Here is a 25,093-nt window from a genome sequence, read left to right as displayed (position 1 = left end):
GGATGGATGTTTTAAATGCCCGCTATGGAGATCATTGTTTGCAAGTCACTTGCAGTGGAAATGATACTAATTCGGCTACTTCCTCTTTTTGGTGGCGCGATATTCAAAAGGTTAGTATTTCTACCTTTTCTTCAAAGGATCCAATTGTTTCTAATTGTCTTTTTAGAGTCGGAAATGATTTCAACACACCTTTTTGGGAAGTAAGATGGTTACAAGATCTTATCTTGAAGGAAAACTTTATGGATCTTTATTTGTTATCGTCTTTGAAAAAAGTCTTGGTGGCGGCTATGGGAGGTTAGTGTCAAGGTGTTTGGAGTTGGAGTAATTTAGGGATTTCGGAGACCGAGATGATCGCGGCAAATTTACTACCTTCTTTCATGGCTTTAAGGACTTTTTTAGAAGCTTTTGGCGATTTGAACGGAGAAAAGGACACGGTAGATTGGAAGCCGGTTTTGGACAAAGGCTATTCGGTAGCTTCTTTTTACGCTTCGTATGCTTTGTCGCGTATTCCTTATGGTCCTTTAAATAGGCATGATGAAGCTTTGGAATGGATTTGGAAAATGGCGGTTCCTTTTAAGATAAACGCTTTCGGGTGGAGACTTCTTGTGAATAGATTGCCAACAAAAGATCTTTTATTGAGAAGAGGTATTTCCTTATCTTCTTCTTCTTCCTCTCACTCTAATTGTATTTATTGTGAATTGCATAAGGAAGATAGGGACCATATGTTTTTTGGGTGTAGTGTGATTATCTTAGTTTGGAAAGAAATTGTTTTGTGGGTGGATTTTCCGGGAAGGTTTGAGGACTTGTGTATCTCGTCTTTTATGGATTTGTACACTTGGAGCCGTGTAAAAAGAATTAAAGATGACAAATTGGGGGTGTTGTGGTTAGCCACTTCTTGGATCATTTGGTTGACAAGGAATGAGTTTTGCTTTAGGAATGAGATTTGGAACATAAACAATATAGTTTGGAACATTAAGATTTTGGTTTGGAGATGGTCCTTTTTTTGGCGATATTGCCCATCCAAATATTAGATTTTACGATTTTGTTAAAGACCCTTTATCTTTTATGTCGTAATTTTTAAGGTTGGAGAACCCTTAGTTCTCCCAATTAATAAAACTCTTGCTTACACAAAAAAAAAAATAATAATTTGTTCGAATTTTGAAATTTAGAGATAATTTGTTCGAATTTTGAAATTTAAAATCATTCCCATTATTATGAAACAAACAACCTAACAAGAGTAAAAACTTGTCCAGATTTTGATATCTGAATATCTGAATTATATGATCACTATATTATATGGTGTAACAAACACCACCCTGAAAATATATACAAATTTTGATATATCTAAGTGAAGTTAAGCGACAAATTTTGACATATAAGTGAAGTTAAGTGGCTTTGTTATCTCAAAGGTAATAAGAATATAGAATTAAAATAATAATAACAAAATTTAAATACGTAAATATCAGTAATTTATTTATAATTTGCCTCTAATGAAATAATTTAAAATGACAAAAGCAACTTCATATATGATATGAAACTAACGAGACGTGACATATAGGAATTGTTTCCAACATATACCAATTTAAAACACAGCAACCGAGACTAACGCGACACACAAATGCAAAGAGAAACACACTTAGAATCCTCCACTGCAAAAATAAGCCTATGTTAATATGATGGAGTACCCTCATTGCTTATCCATACTCTGAGAGCTTTCGCCCACGGAGACATGTTTTCCCAGTAAGGGTTATCGTTCTGGATATTATAATCAGCCAGAATGTTACCATCCATCAATCCCCTCCCATTGAAAATTACCCTCTGTTGGTCTGCGGGAATTCCCTCTTTCTCCTCAATTTTCGCCTTCACACTTTCAATTGTATCAAAACTTTCTACCTCCAATGTTATCGTCTTTTCATTAGGAAAGATAACAAGAACTTCCATAGCATCATCAATTGGTCTTAAAACCAATTCGAGAGTGGATTGCTTCTCGACGCGATAATCAGCTAGAGTCCGACCATCTTCAAGCGGTTTAAGTGAATAGATAAGCCTTTGCTGATCGGGTGGAAACCCTTCCTTGTCGTGGATCTTAGCTTTCACCTTGTCTATGGTATCAGAACTCTCCACCTCAAGAGTGAAGGTTTTTCTAGTCAATAATGTTAGCACAGAGATTTGCATCTGCACAAGTCAAAACATAGTAAACATCATAAACAGCACTACAAATCACAACACAAACCCTAATCAACAGAAATTAGAACAAATCACAACACAAACTCTAACCAACCTATTATCGGACAAATTATTACAACAGAAAATATAAACTAATTACCAAAAATGTTGAAAGAAATCACAATACTGAATCTGGCATGCATTAATAGGAATCGAAAACCTAAACATATTCAATAAGCAAGAGAGTACTCTGACTCACCTTGAATCGTAGAAGAGAGCGCTTAGAATTTTATCAATAAGCGAAAGAATGAAAGATACAGTTAGGAGGGGTCGTACTTATATATATAGGTTAATGACAAAATCAAATATTTGCTATAAGTATTAGATTAGAAATTAAATATTTTATATTCAAAATCAAATATTTTTTTTCTAAAATAAATCTTTTACTTAAATCAATTATTCCTTAACAGTATATTTATATATGCATATTAAAAATCTCTAGTTTTCGTTTTTAATTTTCAAATTATTTTTTATTTGTAAAGCAAAAGAATATCAGAGTAAAAATTTGTGTAAGAAATATACAAAACAAATCAATAATAGATTAGACAAATTAAATAGAAAAAATAATTTTGCACTCAAATTTATTTATTTCTATTTATTTATTTCTATTTTTCTTCTCCTCCTATAATCAATCACTGACTTGATTATATGTATTACATTTACATTAGAAATCAAATATTATATTTCCAAAACAAATATTTTATATCTAAAATAAATATTTTACTTAAGTCAATTATTCCATAGAAGATTATTAAATAATATGTCATATTTTTAATAAATATCAAATAAATAATAATAAACAAGAGAACAAAAATAAAAAATTATTGAGAACTATAATTAGTCCAAAATAGTTTAAAATGAAAAATATAAAATCAAAGAAAAAATATATGTTTTTAAAGATAAATATCAAAAATAAATTATTTCGTGTATTTTATTTGTCTAATCTATTATTCTTTGGTTTTGTATTTTTGTTTACGCAATTTATTTCCTAGTATACTATTCTCTATTATTTTGTTCTTTATTCTTAATTTAATTATTTATTTAGTATCTATTTAAAAGACAATATATTATGTATTCCATCGTTTTATAAATTAAATAGAGTAGTAAAAAAAATTGAAAACGAGACCACTAGTCATTTTTAATATGCATATATAAATAAATGGACTTTTAACTTCTAGTCTAAATGTTTAATACTTAAAACTAATCTAATGGTTGATAATTGTTGTTTCTTTTGGTTTGAATGTATCATGCAAAATAACATGAAATATGTTCAAGTTATTTCTGGTGTAGAAGACGTAGAAGTAGAAGGCGTACATGTGAAAAATGGTGTTTCAACATGTGTGATGTAACATGTGGTCTCTAACAACAGACATATATTATTGCAGTTTGCTACATCTAGTCTCTAATAATAAAGATACGTTATTGTGGTTTTGCTTCAGACTTGTTCTGTTTAAGATTTACTCTACAAAGAAGATATGGTTTCAAGAAGATATTTAACTTGGATGTTCTGGTGTAACATGTGGAACACGATGTTCCAGTATATGCATGTGTGCAATGCATGTAATATATGGCTCAGCAAAACCATAATGAATGTTGTTCGGTGCAAAAATTTGATTGAGATTCAATTAGATTTGTTACAAATTGTTTAGCAATGTTTGTATGATCTCTTTGAGAGTTGTTGAAGATCAAATCAAATTTAAATTGATATTTAAATTTGGATTTGAAGTATAACAAATCATATATTTTTGTTGGAGACTTATAAATTCAACATAAATATATGGTAAGGGTTTGAGGTTCGATTCCCAACTCATGATATTTAATGTTATATATGGAACCAAAAAGGAGCCATTATGTTTTCTATATTTTAAGTCGAATATTTTACCTCGGTTTTTATGAAAACCAGGATAAATACTCCTTAATTTTTTATTCTGTTAATGACCAAAAAGGCGCATTTTTATATATTTTACTGAGCTAATCTACCTCGGATTTTTAAGTTTAACCGAGATAAAATTTCTTTTAATTTTGTCTCTCGTGTCTATCTAATTCAATTTTTGAGCCCTAACAAAAGAACACTTCTTCTCCAATTAGCTCAGCCAACGAAAGAACACTTCTTCTCCAATGAGCTTAGCCAACGAAAAACACTTATTCTCTAGGAGCTCCGCGATATGTTCATGTTGTTCTCCATTAATGTTGTTCTTGTTGTTCTCTACGCATTGTTTTATTGTTGTTGTTATTATTCAAAAGATATATTTTTGTACTCTTTTTATTTTATTTTTAGATGCTTTATTTGATTGTGGGTCGTAGTTGGATGAAAGTCAATAGATTAAGTAGCGAGTATGAAAAAGGATTGTGACAATTTCTTGATTTCGCGGATAAAAACCTTCCCAACAACAATGGAATTTTTTGGTGTCCTTGTATGAATTGCTATAATACGCAAAAATATCCAAGAGATGTTACATTCAATCATTGTGGTTCTGATGGAATTATTCAAAATTACACGAAATGGGTATGGCATGGTGAAGGAACAAAAAATATACCTTTGTCATAAACAGTTGAAGATGATGAATGTACGACTGATAATCTAGAAGACATCATTCGTTAGTCGATGCTTTCAAGAAAGCTAATATGGTAGATACTTTGCAAAGAGACATGGAAGATTCGTCGTACCCGGGATGTAAAGGTTTTACAAGATTTTCAGTTGTGTTTAGACTGTTTACCCTTAAGATAATAGGTGGGTGGATGAATAAAAGTTTCATCGAATTGCTTGAATTGTTAAAAGAAATGCTTCTTGAAGGTAACATGTTAAACCGTACTTATGAGGCCAAGAAGATATAGTGTCCAATGGATTTGGACTATGTCTAAATACATGTTTGTCGTAATGATTACAGCTTATATAGGAAAGAGTTTAAAACTTGAACAAGTTCCCGAGATGTGGCGTATCACGCTACAAATAGAAGGATAGTAATGTTGATGACAATGATGGTGCAACTAGAAAGGGTGTTCCTGTCAAGGTGATGTGGTACCTACCAATAATTCCAAGGTTCAAGATATTGTTTACTAATATTAGTGACGCAAAGAATACTAGATGACACGCAGATGAAAGGGTGTGATAGAAAAATACGCCATGTAGCTGATTCATTGCACTGGAAGAAAATTTATTCTTTGTTTCCAGATTTTGCTAAAAAATTGAGGAACCTTAGGCTTGGAATTGCCACTAATGGAGTGAATCCTTTTGGTAATTTAAGTACCAACCATACGCCCTAGCTTGTTCTCTCTTAATTGCAACCTATCTCTATGGTTATGTATGAAGCGCAAGTATATGATGATATTGATGACGATTTTTGGTCCAAAACAACTAGGGAACAACATATATGTATATTTATCGCCATTGATTGAAGACATAAGACTTTTGTGGGAGGAAGGTGTTGATGTTGATGGTGCGTATACAAGTTATAACTTTAAGTTGCGTGCCATGTTGTTTTGCACAGTCAATGGCTTTCCGGCATACGACAATTTGTCTGGGTACAACATCAAGGGTCATAAAGTGTGTCCTATATATGAATTTGATACATGTCACCACTAATTATCAAAATAAAAAAAATATAGTTTACCTTGTGCATCAAATATTTCTAAGACCTAATCACATGTATCATAGATAACGCAAGGCTTTTAATGGAGAGCAGGAGTATGATATTGCTCCAAAACCCTTAACCGAGAAGGAAGTTTATAGAAGAAAATAACACATCAAAATTGTCTTTAGGAAAAACAAAAAATCTCGTGGAGAAAAATTCTCAAAAAAATAGGTCGGTGTTTTTTTATCTTCCATATTGGTCAAGTCTTTATGTAAGACATTATCTTGATGTGATGCACGTGGAGAAAAATATATGTGATAGTTTTATTGGAACACTTCTCAATATTAAAGGCAAGATAGAAGATACTAAGAAATCTTGCGAAGATATGGTTGTAATGGGTATACGGCAAGAATTAACCTCAAAAGAAGTAGGAAATATAACTTATTTTCCCTCAGCATGCCACACTCTGTCTAAAAAAGGAAAAAAAGTTTTTTCAATTGTTTGCAGGGTATTAAAGTTCTCCAATGGTACTCATTAAATATGAAGAAACTTGTGTTAGAGAACGATAACAAATTAATTGGCTTCAAATCTCATGATTGTCATGTCTTAATGCAACAACTTCTGCCAATGGATATCTATGGCATCTTACCAAGAAATTTAAGGGTGACGATAACCTGATTGTACTTATTCTTCAATGCTATATATAGTAAAGTTATAGATCTTAGAAATTTAGATGAATTGGAACACGAAGCTGCAATTATCTTATGCCAATTAGAGATGTTTTTCCCTCCATCATTCTTTGACATTATGGTTCACTTAGTTGTTCATCTAGTAATGGAGTTTAGAATTTGTTGTCCAATTTATTTGCGGTGGATATATCTGGTAGAGCGTTACATGAAGATTATCAAAGGGTATACAAAGAATCATCATCGCCCAGAAGCTTCAATCGTAGAAAGGTACATCACAGAATAAGCTATTGAGTTTTATACAAAGTATTTGTCAGATGCAAACTTTATAGGAGTTCCCGAGACTCGTCATGATGGATTATACGATGGTAGAGGTATTCTAGGTTTAAATTTTAAGATATTTAGTAGACAAGTAATTCTTCAAGCAATTTGTATATATTGAATAACCTTTGTTAAGTTGATCCTTACTTGACCGCGCACAAAGCTCTTATAAGGACATAATTCTTGCTTTAGAGAAAGAAATCAAATTCTGGTTCTATCATCAACTGATAAGGGATGCAGCAACCCCAACATACCTCTGTTTATAAGCTCTGCAGACAACTCAAAGGGTTTAAGATCCAACTAAAAAAGGATCCTTTCTCATAAAAAACTGTCAGCTAGAATAGGATACATACAAATGAGGTAATTGCTTAATGCTGATAATGATAGGCTAATGTGAAAAGCAAGAGGTAAAAACATCAGATCCTCACCAACATCCTCATTATCTGAAGCATTATGATTGGATTTGAAAGAGGCGGAATGTTGATTACCTAAAATAAAATATAGAAATTTTGTAGACAATCATAAAAGTGGCATAGGGAGGTGTTGCTCCCTCCTTCTCACCTACAAAAAATAACATAAAAGTGACATTAGTTCATTCCTAAGTTCAAGGTATACAACTAAACCAGATAAAATAAGATACACTGGCATAAATCGTAATAGATTACTATGTCCAATGAGTAGTTTTAAAATTTGCCAACTTTCATCGCTATTTGTCACGTCTAATATCATTTTAAACATTTATATCCAAATGCAATATGAAGTTCTCAACATAACATGAGGTCATCCATAAAAGACACCCGACACATTATAATATTAGCATGTTCTTCTTCACAAAGCTCCAATTTATTTATTATTAGATTACAAAGCCAGCTTAGCATAACTTCAACAGAAATCTCTGCTCTCTAAGAAAGGTATTTGTCATTTATCATTGATAACATAATACTCTAAATTGAAAAAATACTTTCATTTACAACTACAACCGAGAATTCTCAAGTGAAGTGAAAACTTGAATAAATGAAGACTTTGCCACTATAGTTAAAGTAGTTTTTCACAAGAGTTTCACTGCCAAAGCAAGAAAATTATGAGAACTACCTTGTCAGCATGACCGTTCCTTCCCCAAAAGCACTACCATATTGAAATTTACCACATGAAAACCCTGCTTTCCCTCCAAGAACCTCTATTCTATCATATTTCCAAATGTCATTTGACTGATGCCATAAAAATATTATTTCACATCCAAAAAACTTGTAACATTGTACTTACCTTTATTAAATTTTAAAATAGTTTTTAATGTTAAGCATAAAAGATAAATCACGTCCATTTTACAAAAAGACCACTTGAGCACTGATACTCTGCCGCATAGTACACATTCCTTCACATATGTACCTTGTGATGTAATTCCTCATTATCAACAACTATATCATCTTTAAAAATGCATTATGACACCCACTTTTAGACATGTTCAATAAGTATATTGATAAACAACTATATCTTAAGCTTTTTTAAATAAAAAACTTGTTGCAAATGATATTGGTGTTCTGGTTGATTTTACATTACCGGCGGCGGCTAAAGTGGCGGTTCAACGATTTTGATAAATCTAATATATCTCACCCAATGCCAGCACCATATTTTACTCCCTCACGGAATAAAAATAGTAACTTCTCACCTGATATGGAAATTTTGATGGTTATCACATCTGCATCGATATCTGATCAAGTTAATGATGTTGCTGAAGTTTGAGTAACACATGTGAGTGTGAATCTGCCAAACAACATGATAGTAGAATTAATACAACCTAAGAAAAAAACTCTAAATCATTAGTGAAGATTAGAACAGGTGAATAACAATGACTAAATTTCAAATAGCATAAAGATAATATTGAATTATAAATTAAGGGATTTCATTCACCTGCAAGAAAAGTTACGACACTCACATGCAGAGGGTTTATAATCTAAAGTTTAACAAAACAATAACCAATATAACTTTCATCCGATTAACTTCTTTGTTGCCAATTTCTTAGTAAGCATGGCGTCAGATTCTGCATTGAATCTCTCAGTTCTATCTTCCGCCACCAATGACATTGTTTTCAAGACTTACATCAATATCTCAAGTGCAAAATCAATCAAACATATATACCAAAATTAAATACTACCTTTTGAAGAAGATTTCAGAGGTGGTGAAAAATCATCATAATTATCAGGAATATGCTTCCACGCTTCCAACATTTGAGTCATAACTTCACGAACTAATTTTACCTACACTGAAAAAACACACTTCTTATTCACCATCAAAATACCATAAATAAACACTAAGAATCAAAGCAGAGGGTGAAAATAGAAAAACCTTATCATTCTAAAAATCTTTAAAACAATCAAACTTACTCCGACAAAAAAATCTCTCTCGACGTTACCCAACATCACCAGCGTCTCCACCGCAACCTTCATCACCGCCCAGTCACGATTACACAAAGCACAAAACTAACTTCAACGACGCTTCTGATCAGCGTTAACATCGCCAGTTTATGCTTATAAAGAAAATGGAAAATGGACAAAAGGAACGAACTTTACCAAAATGATTTGGAAATAAAGATAAGCGAAGAAGATGAAAAATGGAGTGATAAGACAAATACGAAAGCTGCACAGACTTGGAAAGGAAGTTGAATGGGGTGAAAGAAAGAGAGGTAGGGTTTATGAAATCAAATATAAATGAAAAAGTTGGAAGAGGAAATGAAAGATTGTATTGGGGTCTAAATTTTCAAATAAAATAAATCAATTATCTTGAAAACAAAATCAGCATTGATTAGGCGTGTAACAAAAGAGAGTGCAAAAAAATCGTTTTCCAAAGATGAAGCAATTAGTTCAATGACAAAACAAAAAAGTGAATAATATTAAAAGGAATTGGGGCAGCATTTTTTGTCTTTCCCACATTCTTCCAAATAAAAAGGTAATTAATTTTTTCGTGTATCAAGAATCTCTCTCTATCCTTCAATTAATAAAGGGTTAAATAGTGTTCACCCCCTGCGAAATTAGCGAGATTCGGTTTTCCCCCTTATTAAAAAAAATTTAGCCTTGGCCCCTTATTAAAAAAAATTTAGCCTTGGCCCCTTAGAAAACAAGATTATGTTTCCAGGAACCCCCTATCACCTGTTTGGCTGACTGGGCTTTTGGAATCTTGCTGACGGAGCGCCATTATCCTTGTTTGGCTGCTGACGTGGCTTGCTTATTGAATATTATGCTTAATAACTCTAAAAAAATTGTCTCCCATGATAATTGAACCCATGAGCACATGGACATAAACCAACCCCCAAACCACTAAGCCAATTCGTTTTAATTAAAATAACATTGCTCCTATTAAACTATATTTAAAGCTGAGTTTAATTGTATAATTTAAAGCTGTACATATATACTTAAAAAAACTGTATGTTAAATAATTATAAAAAAACGTAAATTAAATATTTTAAGTTTTTTCTTATAATTATATAATATAATATATATAAATGTTAATTAAAATGTTTTTTTAATAAAGTTTATAATTAACGTTTTTAATTTTTTTAATAAACGTTTTTTTAATAAATATGTACAGCTTTTTTTAAAAAAATTTAAATAAATTTAAAAAAAAAACGTTAAAATTATTCAACGTAAATTAAAAAGGTTTATTACAATTATTAAAAAAAAGTTTATATAAATCATTAAAATATAAATTTATATAACGTTTATATTAAAAAAAAGTTTATATAAATTATTAAAAAAAGTTTATAATAAACTTTTATATTTATATAATTATATAACGTTTCCAATAAAAAAATTAAAATCGTTTATTAAAATTATTAAAAAAAATGTTTATATTAATTACTAAATAATACATTTATATAATTATTAAAAAACTAAATAAAATTATTAAAAAACGTAAATTAAAAAAATTTATTAAAAAAACGTAAATTAAAAAAATTTATTAAAAAAACGTAAATTAAAAAAATTTATTAAAAAAACTTAAATTAAATAAAATTATTAAAAAAATGTAAATTGAAAAAAAGTAATATATATATATATATGTTACATTTTTTATATATTACATTTTTTTATATTTATTATTAATATACTTTATTATTAATATATGTTTATATATATGTTTATTTAAATAAAGTAAATAAATTCAGTAATAAATAAATATTAATGAACATATTAAAAAAAAATTATTAAAAAAATTATTAAAAAATTTATATAAAAAAACGTAAATTAAAAAATTTTATTAAAAAAACGTAAATTAAAAAAATTTATTAAAAAAACTTAAATTAAATAAAATTATTAAAAAAATGTAAATTGAAAAAAAGTAATATATATATGTTACATTTTTTATATATTACATTTTTTTATATTTATTATTAATATACTTTATTATTAATATATGTTTATATATATGTTTATTTAAATAAAGTAAATAAATTCAGTAATAAATAAATATTAATGAACATATTAAACAAGGAAGGTTTCATGGCCCAGTGGTAGGTGGTGTGCTATTTTACCATTAGAGGAGCGGTTCGAATCCTAGCATTTGCATCTTAATTTTTAATTTTTCTGCTATTTCTACAAGCATCCAAGCATAAGTCCAGCGTGTCAACGTCCACGTATGCAGATTCATTCCAGTCAGCAAGATTCCAAAAGCCCAGTCAGCCAAACAGGTGATAGGGGGTTCCTGGAAACAGAATCTTGTTTTCTAAGGGGCGAACGCTAAAATTTTTTTTAATAAGGGGGAAAACCGAATCTCGCTTATTTGGCAGGGGGGTGAACACTATTTAACCCATTAATAAATAAAATAAAAAACTTAATGTAAATTATTAATAAAAAGGTAATTATTTTTTAAATAAAAATTTTCCTTTTTTAGAAAGTTTGTAAAAAATGAGATTTGATGTGAGCATGACACTTGTCAAAATTGCCCAAAAACTCATTTTGCTTTATTATTATGTATGATTATCAAAATAAAAAAATATAATTTACCTTGTGCATCAAATATTTCTAAGACCTAATCACATGTATCGTAGATAGCGCAAGGCTTTTAATGGAGAGCAGGAGTATGATATTGCTCCAAAACCCTTAACCGGGAAGGAAGTTTATAGAAGAAAATAACACATCAAAATTGTCTTTAGGAAAAACAAAAAATCTCGTGGAGAAAAATTCTCAAAAAAATAGGTCGGTGTTTTTTTATCTTCCATATTGGTCAAGTCTTTATGTAAGACATTATCTTGATGTGATGCACGTGGAGAAAAATATATGTGATAGTTTTATTGGAACACTTCTCAATATTAAAGGCAAGATAGAAGATACTAAGAAATCTTGCGAAGATATGGTTGTAATGGGTATACGGCAAGAATTAACCTCAAAAGAAGGAGGAAATATAACTTATTTTCCCCCAGCATGCCACACTCTGTCTAAAAAAGGAAAAAAAAAGTTTTTTCAATTGTTTGCAGGGTATTAAAGTTCTCCAATGGTACTCATTAAATATGAAGAAACTTGTGTTAGAGAACGATAACAAATTAATTGGCTTCAAATCTCATGATTGTCATGTCTTAATGCAACAACTTCTGCCAATGGATATCTATGGCATCTTACCAAGAAATTTAAGGGTGACGATACCCTGATTGTACTTATTCTTCAATGCTATATATAGTAAAGTTATAAATCTTAGAAATTTAGATGAATTGGAACACGAAGCTGCAATTATCTTATGCCAATTAGAGATGTTTTTCCCTCCATCATTCTTTGACATTATGGTTCACTTAGTTGTTCATCTAGTAATGGAGTTTAGAATTTGTTGTCCAATTTATTTGCGGTGGATATATCTGGTAGAGCGTTACATGAAGATTATCAAAGGGTATACAAAGAATCATCATCGTCCAGAAGCTTCAATCGTAGAAAGGTACATCACAGAATAAGCTATTGAGTTTTATACAAAGTATTTGTCAGATGCAAACTTTATAGGAGTTCCCGAGACTCGTCATGATGGATTATACGATGGTAGAGGTATTCTAGGTTTAAATTTTAAGATATTTAGTAGACAAGTAATTCTTCAAGCAATTTGTATATATTGAATAACCGTTGTTAAGTTGATCCTTACTTGACCGCGCACAAAGCTCTTATAAGGACATAATTCTTGCTTTAGAGAAAGAAATCAAATTCTGGTTCTATCATCAACTGATAAGGGATGCAGCAACCCCAACATACCTCTGTTTATAAGCTCTGCAGACAACTCAAAGGGTTTAAGATCCAACTAAAAAAGGATCCTTTCTCATAAAAAACTGTCAGCTAGAATAGGATACATACAAATGAGGTAATTGCTTAATGCTGATAATGATAGGCTAATGTGAAAAGCAAGAGGTAAAAACATCAGATCCTCACCAACATCCTCATTATCTGAAGCATTATGATTGGATTTGAAAGAGGCGGAATGTTGATTACCTAAAATAAAATATAGAAATTTTTTAGACAATCATAAAACTGACATAGGGATGTGTTGCTCCCTCCTTCTCACCTACAAAAAATAACATAAAAGTGACATTAGTTCATTCCTAAGTTCAAGGTATACAACTAAACCAGATAAAATAAGATACATTGGCATAAATCATAATAGATTACTAAGTCCAATGAGTAGTTTTAAAATTTGCCAACTTTCATCGCTATTTGTCATGTCTAATATCATTTTAAACATTTATATCCAAATGCAATATGAAGTTCTCGACATAACATGAGGTCATCCATAAAAGACACCCGACACATTATAATATTAGCATGTTCTTCTTCACAAAGCTCCAATTTATTTATTATTAGATTACAAAGCCAGCTTAGCATAACTTCAACAGAAATCTCTGCTCTCTAAGATAGGTATTTGTCATTTATCATTGATAACATAATACTCTAAATTGAAAAAATACTTTCATTTACAACTACAACCGAGAATTCTCAAGTGAAGTGATAACTTGAATAAATGAAGACTTTGCCACTATAGTTAAAGTAGTTTTTCACAAGAGTTTCACTGCCAAAGCAAGAAAATTATGAGAACTACCTTGTCAGCATGACCGTTCCTTCCCCAAAAGCACTACCATATTGAACTTTACCACATGAAAACCCTGCTTTCCCTCCAAGAACCTCTATTCTATCATATTTCCAAATGTCATTTGACTAATGCCATAAAAATATTATTTCACAGCCAAAAAACTTGTAACATTGTACTTACCTTTATTAAATTTTAAAATAGTTTTTAATGTTAAGCATAAAAGATAAATCACGTCCATTTTACAAAAAGACCACTTGAGCACTGATACTCTACCGCATAGTACACATTCCTTCACATATGTAACTTGTGATGTAATTCCTCATTATCAACAACTATATCTTCTTTAAAAATGCATTATGACACCCACTTTTAGACATATTCAATAAGTATATTGATAAACAACTATATCTTAAGCTTTTCTAAATAAAAAACTTGTTGCAAATGATATTGGTGTTCTGGTTGATTTTACATTACCGGCGGCGTCTAAAGTGGCGGTTCAACGATTTTGATAAATCTAATATTTCTCGCCCAATGCCAGCACCATATTTTACTCCCTCACGGAATAAAAATAGTAACTTCTCACCTGATATGGAAATTTTGATGGTTATCACATCTGCATCGATATCTGATCAAGTTAATGATGTTGCTGAAGTTTGAGTAACACATGTGAGTGTGAATCTGCCAAACAACATGATAGTAGAATTAATACAACCTAAGAAAAAACTCTAAATCATTAGTGAAGATTAGAACAGGTGAATAACAATGACTAAATTTCAAATAGCATAAAGATAATATTGATTTATAAATTAAGGGATTTCATTCACCTGCAATAAAAGTTACGACACTCACATGCAGAGGGTTTATAATCTAAAGTTTAACAAAACAATAACCAATATAACTTTCATCCGATTAACTTCTTTGTTGCCAATTTCTTAGTAAGCATGGCGTCAGATTCTGCATTGAATCTCTCAGTTCTATCTTCCGCCACCAATGACATTGTTTTCAAGACTTACATCAATATCTCAAGTGCAAAATCAATCAAACATATATACCAAAATTAAATACTACCTTTTGAAGAAGATTGCAGAGGTGGTGAAAAATCATCATAATTATCAGGAATATGCTTCCACGCTTCCAACATTTGAGTCATAACTTCACGAACTAATTTTACCTACACTGAAAAAACACACTTCTTATTCACCATCAAAATACCATAAATAAACACTAAGAATCAAAGCAGAGGGTGAAAATAGAAAAACCTTATCATTCTAAAAATCTTTAAAACAATCAAACTTACTCCGACAAAAAAATCTCTCTCGACGTTACCCAACACCACCAGCGTCTTCACCGCAACCTTCATCACCGCCCAGTCACGATTACACAAAGCACAAAACTAACTTCAACGACGCTTCTGATCAGCGTTAACATCGCCAGTTTATGCTTATAAAGAAAATGGAAAAGGGACAAAAGGAAAGAACTTTACCAAAATGATTTGGAAATAAAGATAAGCGAAGAAGATGAAAAATGGAGTGATAAGACAAATACGAAAGCTGCACAGACTTGGAAAGGAAGTTGAATGGGGTGAAAGAAAGAGAGGTAGGGTTTATGAAATCAAATATAAATGAAAAAGTTGGAAGAGGAAATGAAAGATTGTATTGGGGTCTTAATTTTCAAATAAAATAAATCAATTATCTTGAAAACAAAATCAGCATTGATTAGGCGTGTAACAAAAGAGAGTGCAAAAAAATCGTTTTCCAAAGATGAAGTAATTAGTTCAATGACAAAACAAAAAAGTGAATAATATTAAAAGGAATTGGGGCAGCATTTTTTGTCTTTCCCACATTCTTCCAAATAAAAAGGTAATTAATTTTTACGTGTATCAAGAATCTCTCTCTATCCTTCAATTAATAAATAAAATAAAAAACTTAATGTAAATTATTAATAAAAAGGTAATTATTTTTTAAATAAAAATTTTCCTTTTTTAGAAAGTTTGTAAAAAATGAGATTTGATGTGAGCATGACACTTGTCAAAATCGCCCAAAAACTCATTTTGCTTTATTATTATGTATGATTATCAAAATAAAAAAATATAATTTACCTTGTGCATCAAATATTTCTAAGACCTAATCACATGTATCGTAGTAGCGCAAGGCTTTTAATGGAGAGCAGGAGTATGATATTGCTCCAAAACCCTTAACCGGGAAGGAAGTTTATAGAAGAAAATAACACATCAAAATTGTCTTTAGGAAAAACAAAAAATCTCGTGGAGAAAAATTCTCAAAAAAATAGGTCGGTGTTTTTTTATCTTCATATTGGTCAAGTCTTTATGTAAGACATTATCTTGATGTGATGCACGTGGAGAAAAATATATGTGATAGTTTTATTGGAACACTTCTCAATATTAAAGGCAAGATAGAAGATACTAAGAAATCTTGCGAAGATATGGTTGTAATGGGTATACGGCAAGAATTAACCTCAAAAGAAGTAGGAAATATAACTTATTTTCCCCCAGCATGCCACACTCTGTCTAAAAAAGGAAAAAAGTTTTTTCAATTGTTTGCAGGGTATTAAAGTTCTCCAATGGTACTCATTAAATATGAAGAAACTTGTGTTAGAGAACGATAACAAATTAATTGGCTTCAAATCTCATGATTGTCATGTCTTAATGCAACAACTTCTGCCAATGGATATCTATGGCATCTTACCAAGAAATTTAAGGGTGACGATAACTTGATTGTACTTATTCTTCAATGCTATATATAGTAAAGTTATAGATCTTAGAAATTTAGATGAATTGGAACACGAAGCTGCAATTATCTTATGCCAGTTAGAGATGTTTTTCCCTCCATCATTCTTTGACATTATGGTTCACTTAGTTGTTCATCTAGTAATGGAGTTTAGAATTTGTTGTCCAATTTATTTGCGGTGGATATATCTGGTAGAGCGTTACATGAAGATTATCAAAGGGTATACAAAGAATCATCATCGTCCAGAAGCTTCAATCGTAGAAAGGTACATCACAGAAGAAGCTATTGAGTTTTATACAAAGTATTTGTCAGATGCAAACTTTATAGGAGTTCCAGAGACTCGTCATGATGGATTATACGATGGTAGAGGTATTCTAGGTTTAAATTTTAAGATATTTAGTAGACAAGTAATTCTTCAAGCAATTTGTATATATTGAATAACCTTTGTTAAGTTGATCCTTACTTGACCGCGCACAAAGCTCTTATAAGGACATAATTCTTGCTTTAGAGAAAGAAATCAAATTCTGGTTCTATCATCAACTGATAAGGGATGCAGCAACCCCAACATACCTCTGTTTATAAGCTCAGCAGACAACTCAAAGGGTTTAAGATCCAACTAATAAAGGATCCTTTCTCATAAAAAACTGTCAGCTAGAATAGGATACATACAAATGAGGTAATTGCTGAATGCTGATAATGATAGGCTAATGTGAAAAGCAAGAGGTAAAAACATCAGATCCTCACCAACATCGTCATTATCTGAAGCATTATGATTGGATTTGAAAGAGGCGGAATGTTGATTACCTAAAATAAAATATAGAAATTTTGTAGACAATCATAAAAGTGGCATAGGGAGGTGTTGCTCCCTCCTTCTCACCTACAAAAAATAACATAAAAGTGACATTAGTTCATTCCTAAGTTCAAGGTATACAACTAAACCAGATAAAATAAGATACATTGGCATAAATCATAATAGATTACTAAGTCCAATGAGTAGTTTTAAAATTTGCCAACTTTCATCGCTATTTGTCATGTCTAATATCATTTTAAACATTTATATCCAAATGCAATATGAAGTTCTCAACATAACATGAGGTCATCCATAAAGGACACCCGACACATTATAATATTAGCATGTTCTTCTTCACAAAGCTCCAATTTATTTATTATTAGATTACAAAGCCAGTTTAGCATAACTTCAACAGAAATCTCTGCTCTCTAAGATAGGTATTTGTCATTTATCATTGATAACATAATAATCTAAATTGAAAAAATACTTTCATTTACAACTATAACCGAGAATTCTCAAGTGAAGTGAAAACTTGAATAAATGAAGACTTTGCCACTGTAGTTAAAGTAGTTTTTCGCAAGAGTTTCACTGCCAAAGCAAGAAAATTATGAGAACTACCTTGTCAGCATGACCGTTCCTTCCCCAAAAGCACTACCATATTGAAATTTACCACATGAAAACCCTGCTTTCCCTCCAAGAACCTCTATTCTATCATATTTCCAAATGTCATTTGACTGATGCCATAAAAATATTATTTCACAGCCAAAAAACTTGTAACATTGTACTTACCTTTATTAAATTTTAAAATAGTTTTTAATGTTAAGCATAAAAGATAAATCACGTCCATTTTACAAAAAGACCACTTGAGCACTAATACTCTACCGCATAGTACACATTCCTTCACATATGTACCTTGTGATGTAATTCCTCATTATCAACAACTATATCATCTTTAAAAATGCATTATGACACCCACTTTTAGACATGTTCAAAAAGTATATTGATAAACAACTATATCTTAAGCTTTTCTAAATAAAAAACTTGTTGCAAATGATATTGGTGTTCTGGTTGATTTTACATTACCGGCGGCAGCTAAAGTGGCGGTTCAACGATTTTGATAAATCTAATATATCTCGCCCAATGCCAGCACCATATTTTACTCCCTCACGGAATAAAAATAGTAACTTCTCACCTGATATGGAAATTTTGATGGTTATCACATCTGCATCGATATCTGATCAAGTTAATGATGTTGCTGAAGTTTGAGTAACACATGTGAGTGTGAATCTGCCAAACAACATGATAGTAGAATTAATACAACCAAAGAAAAAACTCTAAATCATTAGTGAAGATTAGAACAGGTGAATAACAATGACTAAATTTCAAATAGCATAAAGATAATATTGATTTATAAATTAAGGGATTTCATTCACCTGCAAGAAAAGTTACGACACTCACATGCAGGGGGTTTATAATCTAAAGTTTAACAAAACAATAACCAATATAACTTTCATCCGATTAACTTCTTTGTTGCCAATTTCTTAGTAAGCATGGCGTCAGATTCTGCATTGAATCTCTCAGTTCTATCTTCCGCCACCAATGACATTGTGTTCAAGACTTACATCAATATCTCAAGTGCAAAATCAATCAAACATATATACCAAAATTAAATACTACCTTTTGAAGAAGATTGCAGAGGTGGTGAAAACTCATCATAATTATCAGGAATATGCTTCCACGCTTCCAACATTTGAGTCATAACTTCACGAACTAATTTTACCTACACTGAAAAAACACACTTCTTATTCACCATCAAAATACCATAAATAAACACTAAGAATCAAAGCAGAGGGTGAAAATAGAAAAACCTTATCATTCTAAAAATCTTTAAAACAATCAAACTTACTCCGACAAAAAAATCTCTCTCGACGTTACCCAACACCACCAGCGTCTCCACCACAACCTTCATCCCCGCCCAGTCACGATTACACAAAGCACAAAACTAACTTCAACGACGCTTCTGATCAGCGTTAACATCGCCAGTTTATGCTTATAAAGAAAATGGAAAAGGGACAAAAGGAACGAACTTTACCAAAATGATTTGGAAATAAAGATAAGCGAAGAAGATGAAAAATGGAGTGATAAGACAAATACGAAAGCTGCACAGACTTGGAAAGGAAGTTGAATGGGGTGAAAGAAAGAGAGGTAGGGTTTATGAAATCAAATATAAATGAAAAAGTTGGAAGAGGAAATGAAAGATTGTATTGGGGTCTAAATTTTCAAATAAAATAAATCAATTATCTTGAAAACAAAATCAGCATTGATTAGGCGTGTAACAAAAGAGAGTGCAAAAAAATCGTTTTCCAAAGATGAAGCAATTAGTTCGATGACAAAACCAAAAAGTGAATAATATTAAAAGGAATTGGGGCAGCATTTTTTGTCTTTCCCACATTCTTCCAAATAAAAAGGTAATTAATTTTTACGTGTATCAAGAATCTCTCTCTATCCTTCAGTTAATAAATAAAATAAAAAACTTAATGTAAATTATTAATAAAAAGGTAATTATTTTTTAAATAAAAATTTTCCTTTTTTAGAAAGTTTGTAAAAAATGAGATTTGATGTGAGCATGACACTTGTCAAAATTGCCCAAAAACTCATTTTGCTTTATTAATATGTATGATTATCAAAATAAAAAAATATAGTTTACCTTGTGCATCAAATATTTCTAAGACCTAATCACATGTATCGTAGATAGCGCAAGGCTTTTAATGGAGAGCAGGAGTATGATATTGCTCCAAAACCCTTAACCGGGAAGGAAGTTTATAGAAGAAAATAACACATCAAAATTGTCTTTAGGAAAAACAAAAAATCTCGTGGAGAAAAATTCTCAAAAAAATAGGTCGGTGTTTTTTTATCTTCATATTGGTCAAGTCTTTATGTAAGACATTATCTTGATGTGATGCACGTGGAGAAAAATATATGTGATAGTTTTATTGGAACACTTCTCAATATTAAAGGCAAGATAGAAGATACTAAGAAATCTTGCGAAGATATGGTTGTAATGGGTATACGGCAAGAATTAACCTCAAAAGAAGTAGGAAATATAACTTATTTTCCCCCAGCATGCCACACTCTGTCTAAAAAAGGAAAAAAGTTTTTTCAATTGTTTGCAGGGTATTAAAGTTCTCCAATGGTACTCATTAAATATGAAGAAACTTGTGTTAGAGAACGATAACAAATTAATTGGCTTCAAATCTCATGATTGTCATGTCTTAATGCAACAACTTCTGCCAATGGATATCTATGGCATCTTACCAAGAAATTTAAGGGTGACGATAACTTGATTGTACTTATTCTTCAATGCTATATATAGTAAAGTTATAGATCTTAGAAATTTAGATGAATTGGAACACGAAGCTGCAATTATCTTATGCCAGTTAGAGATGTTTTTCCCTCCATCATTCTTTGACATTATGGTTCACTTAGTTGTTCATCTAGTAATGGAGTTTAGAATTTGTTGTCCAATTTATTTGCGGTGGATATATCTGGTAGAGCGTTACATGAAGATTATCAAAGGGTATACAAAGAATCATCATCGTCCAGAAGCTTCAATCGTAGAAAGGTACATCACAGAAGAAGCTATTGAGTTTTATACAAAGTATTTGTCAGATGCAAACTTTATAGGAGTTCCAGAGACTCGTCATGATGGATTATACGATGGTAGAGGTATTCTAGGTTTAAATTTTAAGATATTTAGTAGACAAGTAATTCTTCAAGCAATTTGTATATATTGAATAACCTTTGTTAAGTTGATCCTTACTTGACCGCGCACAAAGCTCTTATAAGGACATAATTCTTGCTTTAGAGAAAGAAATCAAATTCTGGTTCTATCATCAACTGATAAGGGATGCAGCAACCCCAACATACCTCTGTTTATAAGCTCAGCAGACAACTCAAAGGGTTTAAGATCCAACTAATAAAGGATCCTTTCTCATAAAAAACTGTCAGCTAGAATAGGATACATACAAATGAGGTAATTGCTGAATGCTGATAATGATAGGCTAATGTGAAAAGCAAGAGGTAAAAACATCAGATCCTCACCAACATCGTCATTATCTGAAGCATTATGATTGGATTTGAAAGAGGCGGAATGTTGATTACCTAAAATAAAATATAGAAATTTTGTAGACAATCATAAAAGTGGCATAGGGAGGTGTTGCTCCCTCCTTCTCACCTACAAAAAATAACATAAAAGTGACATTAGTTCATTCCTAAGTTCAAGGTATACAACTAAACCAGATAAAATAAGATACATTGGCATAAATCATAATAGATTACTAAGTCCAATGAGTAGTTTTAAAATTTGCCAACTTTCATCGCTATTTGTCATGTCTAATATCATTTTAAACATTTATATCCAAATGCAATATGAAGTTCTCAACATAACATGAGGTCATCCATAAAGGACACCCGACACATTATAATATTAGCATGTTCTTCTTCACAAAGCTCCAATTTATTTATTATTAGATTACAAAGCCAGTTTAGCATAACTTCAACAGAAATCTCTGCTCTCTAAGATAGGTATTTGTCATTTATCATTGATAACATAATAATCTAAATTGAAAAAATACTTTCATTTACAACTATAACCGAGAATTCTCAAGTGAAGTGAAAACTTGAATAAATGAAGACTTTGCCACTGTAGTTAAAGTAGTTTTTCGCAAGAGTTTCACTGCCAAAGCAAGAAAATTATGAGAACTACCTTGTCAGCATGACCGTTCCTTCCCCAAAAGCACTACCATATTGAAATTTACCACATGAAAACCCTGCTTTCCCTCCAAGAACCTCTATTCTATCATATTTCCAAATGTCATTTGACTGATGCCATAAAAATATTATTTCACAGCCAAAAAACTTGTAACATTGTACTTACCTTTATTAAATTTTAAAATAGTTTTTAATGTTAAGCATAAAAGATAAATCACGTCCATTTTACAAAAAGACCACTTGAGCACTAATACTCTACCGCATAGTACACATTCCTTCACATATGTACCTTGTGATGTAATTCCTCATTATCAACAACTATATCATCTTTAAAAATGCATTATGACACCCACTTTTAGACATGTTCAAAAAGTATATTGATAAACAACTATATCTTAAGCTTTTCTAAATAAAAAACTTGTTGCAAATGATATTGGTGTTCTGGTTGATTTTACATTACCGGCGGCAGCTAAAGTGGCGGTTCAACGATTTTGATAAATCTAATATATCTCGCCCAATGCCAGCACCATATTTTACTCCCTCACGGAATAAAAATAGTAACTTCTCACCTGATATGGAAATTTTGATGGTTATCACATCTGCATCGATATCTGATCAAGTTAATGATGTTGCTGAAGTTTGAGTAACACATGTGAGTGTGAATCTGCCAAACAACATGATAGTAGAATTAATACAACCAAAGAAAAAACTCTAAATCATTAGTGAAGATTAGAACAGGTGAATAACAATGACTAAATTTCAAATAGCATAAAGATAATATTGATTTATAAATTAAGGGATTTCATTCACCTGCAAGAAAAGTTACGACACTCACATGCAGGGGGTTTATAATCTAAAGTTTAACAAAACAATAACCAATATAACTTTCATCCGATTAACTTCTTTGTTGCCAATTTCTTAGTAAGCATGGCGTCAGATTCTGCATTGAATCTCTCAGTTCTATCTTCCGCCACCAATGACATTGTGTTCAAGACTTACATCAATATCTCAAGTGCAAAATCAATCAAACATATATACCAAAATTAAATACTACCTTTTGAAGAAGATTGCAGAGGTGGTGAAAACTCATCATAATTATCAGGAATATGCTTCCACGCTTCCAACATTTGAGTCATAACTTCACGAACTAATTTTACCTACACTGAAAAAACACACTTCTTATTCACCATCAAAATACCATAAATAAACACTAAGAATCAAAGCAGAGGGTGAAAATAGAAAAACCTTATCATTCTAAAAATCTTTAAAACAATCAAACTTACTCCGACAAAAAAATCTCTCTCGACGTTACCCAACACCACCAGCGTCTCCACCACAACCTTCATCCCCGCCCAGTCACGATTACACAAAGCACAAAACTAACTTCAACGACGCTTCTGATCAGCGTTAACATCGCCAGTTTATGCTTATAAAGAAAATGGAAAAGGGACAAAAGGAACGAACTTTACCAAAATGATTTGGAAATAAAGATAAGCGAAGAAGATGAAAAATGGAGTGATAAGACAAATACGAAAGCTGCACAGACTTGGAAAGGAAGTTGAATGGGGTGAAAGAAAGAGAGGTAGGGTTTATGAAATCAAATATAAATGAAAAAGTTGGAAGAGGAAATGAAAGATTGTATTGGGGTCTAAATTTTCAAATAAAATAAATCAATTATCTTGAAAACAAAATCAGCATTGATTAGGCGTGTAACAAAAGAGAGTGCAAAAAAATCGTTTTCCAAAGATGAAGCAATTAGTTCGATGACAAAACAAAAAAGTGAATAATATTAAAAGGAATTGGGGCAGCATTTTTTGTCTTTCCCACATTCTTCCAAATAAAAAGGTAATTAATTTTTACGTGTATCAAGAATCTCTCTCTATCCTTCAGTTAATAAATAAAATAAAAAACTTAATGTAAATTATTAATAAAAAGGTAATTATTTTTTAAATAAAAATTTTCCTTTTTTAGAAAGTTTGTAAAAAATGAGATTTGATGTGAGCATGACACTTGTCAAAATTGCCCAAAAACTCATTTTGCTTTATTAATATGTATGATTATCAAAATAAAAAAATATAGTTTACCTTGTGCATCAAATATTTCTAAGACCTAATCACATGTATCGTAGATAGCGCAAGGCTTTTAATGGAGAGCAGGAGTATGATATTGCTCCAAAACCCTTAACCGGGAAGGAAGTTTATAGAAGAAAATAACACATCAAAATTGTCTTTAGGAAAAACAAAAAATATCGTGGAGAAAAATTCTCAAAAAAATAGGTCGGTGTTTTTTTATCTTCCATATTGGTCAAGTTTTTATGTAAGACATTATCTTGATGTGATGCACGTGGAGAAAATATATGTGATAGTTTTATTGGAACACTTCTCAATATTAAAGGCAAGATAGAAGATACTAAGAAATCTTGCGAAGATATGGTTGTAATGGGTATACGGCAAGAATTAACCTCAAAAGAAGTAGGAAATATAACTTATTTTCCCCCAGCATGCCACATTCTGTCTAAAAAAGGAAAAAAAGTTTTTTCAATTGTTTGCAGGGTATTAAAGTTCTCCAATGGTACTCATTAAATATGAAGAAACTTGTGTTAGAGAACGATAACAAATTAATTGGCTTCAAATCTCATGATTTTCATGTCTTAATGCAACAACTTCTGCCAATGGATATCTATGGCATCTTACCAAGAAATTTAAGGGTGACGATAACCTGATTGTACTTATTCTTCAATGCTATATATAGTAAAGTTATAGATCTTATAAATTTAGATGAATTGGAACACGAAGCTGCAATTATCTTATGCCAATTAGAGATGTTTTTCCCTCCATCATTCTTTGACATTATGGTTCACTTAGTTGTTCATCTAGTAATGGAGTTTAGAATTTGTTGTCCAATTATTTGCGGTGGATATATCTGGTAGAGCGT

General features: G+C 31.1%; 1 protein-coding gene and 1 pseudogene across 1 annotated transcript; one reads left to right on the top strand and one right to left on the bottom strand.

Moving 5' to 3' along the window:
- Positions 1-1,498: 1,498 nt before the first annotated feature.
- Positions 1,499-2,175, bottom strand: LOC131607272 (uncharacterized). The gene has a single exon (XM_058879287.1). It carries the CDS (start codon positions 2,173-2,175, stop codon positions 1,669-1,671), a length of 507 nt encoding a protein of 168 aa, XP_058735270.1. The 3' UTR covers positions 1,499-1,668.
- A 2,676-nt stretch (positions 2,176-4,851) lies between these two features.
- The window catches only part of LOC131605371 (F-box protein At4g22280-like), a 23,817-nt pseudogene continuing 3,575 nt past the window's right edge, over positions 4,852-25,093 (top strand).

The sequence above is a fragment of the Vicia villosa genome, linkage group LG5 (assembly GCF_029867415.1).
Source record: "Vicia villosa cultivar HV-30 ecotype Madison, WI linkage group LG5, Vvil1.0, whole genome shotgun sequence".
Classification (NCBI taxonomy): Eukaryota; Viridiplantae; Streptophyta; class Magnoliopsida; order Fabales; family Fabaceae; genus Vicia; species Vicia villosa.
The sequence above is the reverse complement of the archived record's forward strand: the minus strand, read 5'-3'. Positions and strand labels throughout refer to the sequence as shown.

Coding starts and splice junctions, on each gene's coding strand:
- LOC131607272 (XM_058879287.1), bottom strand. CDS start 2,175: ATGCAAATCTCTGTGCTAACATTATTGACTAGAAAAACCTTCACTCTT.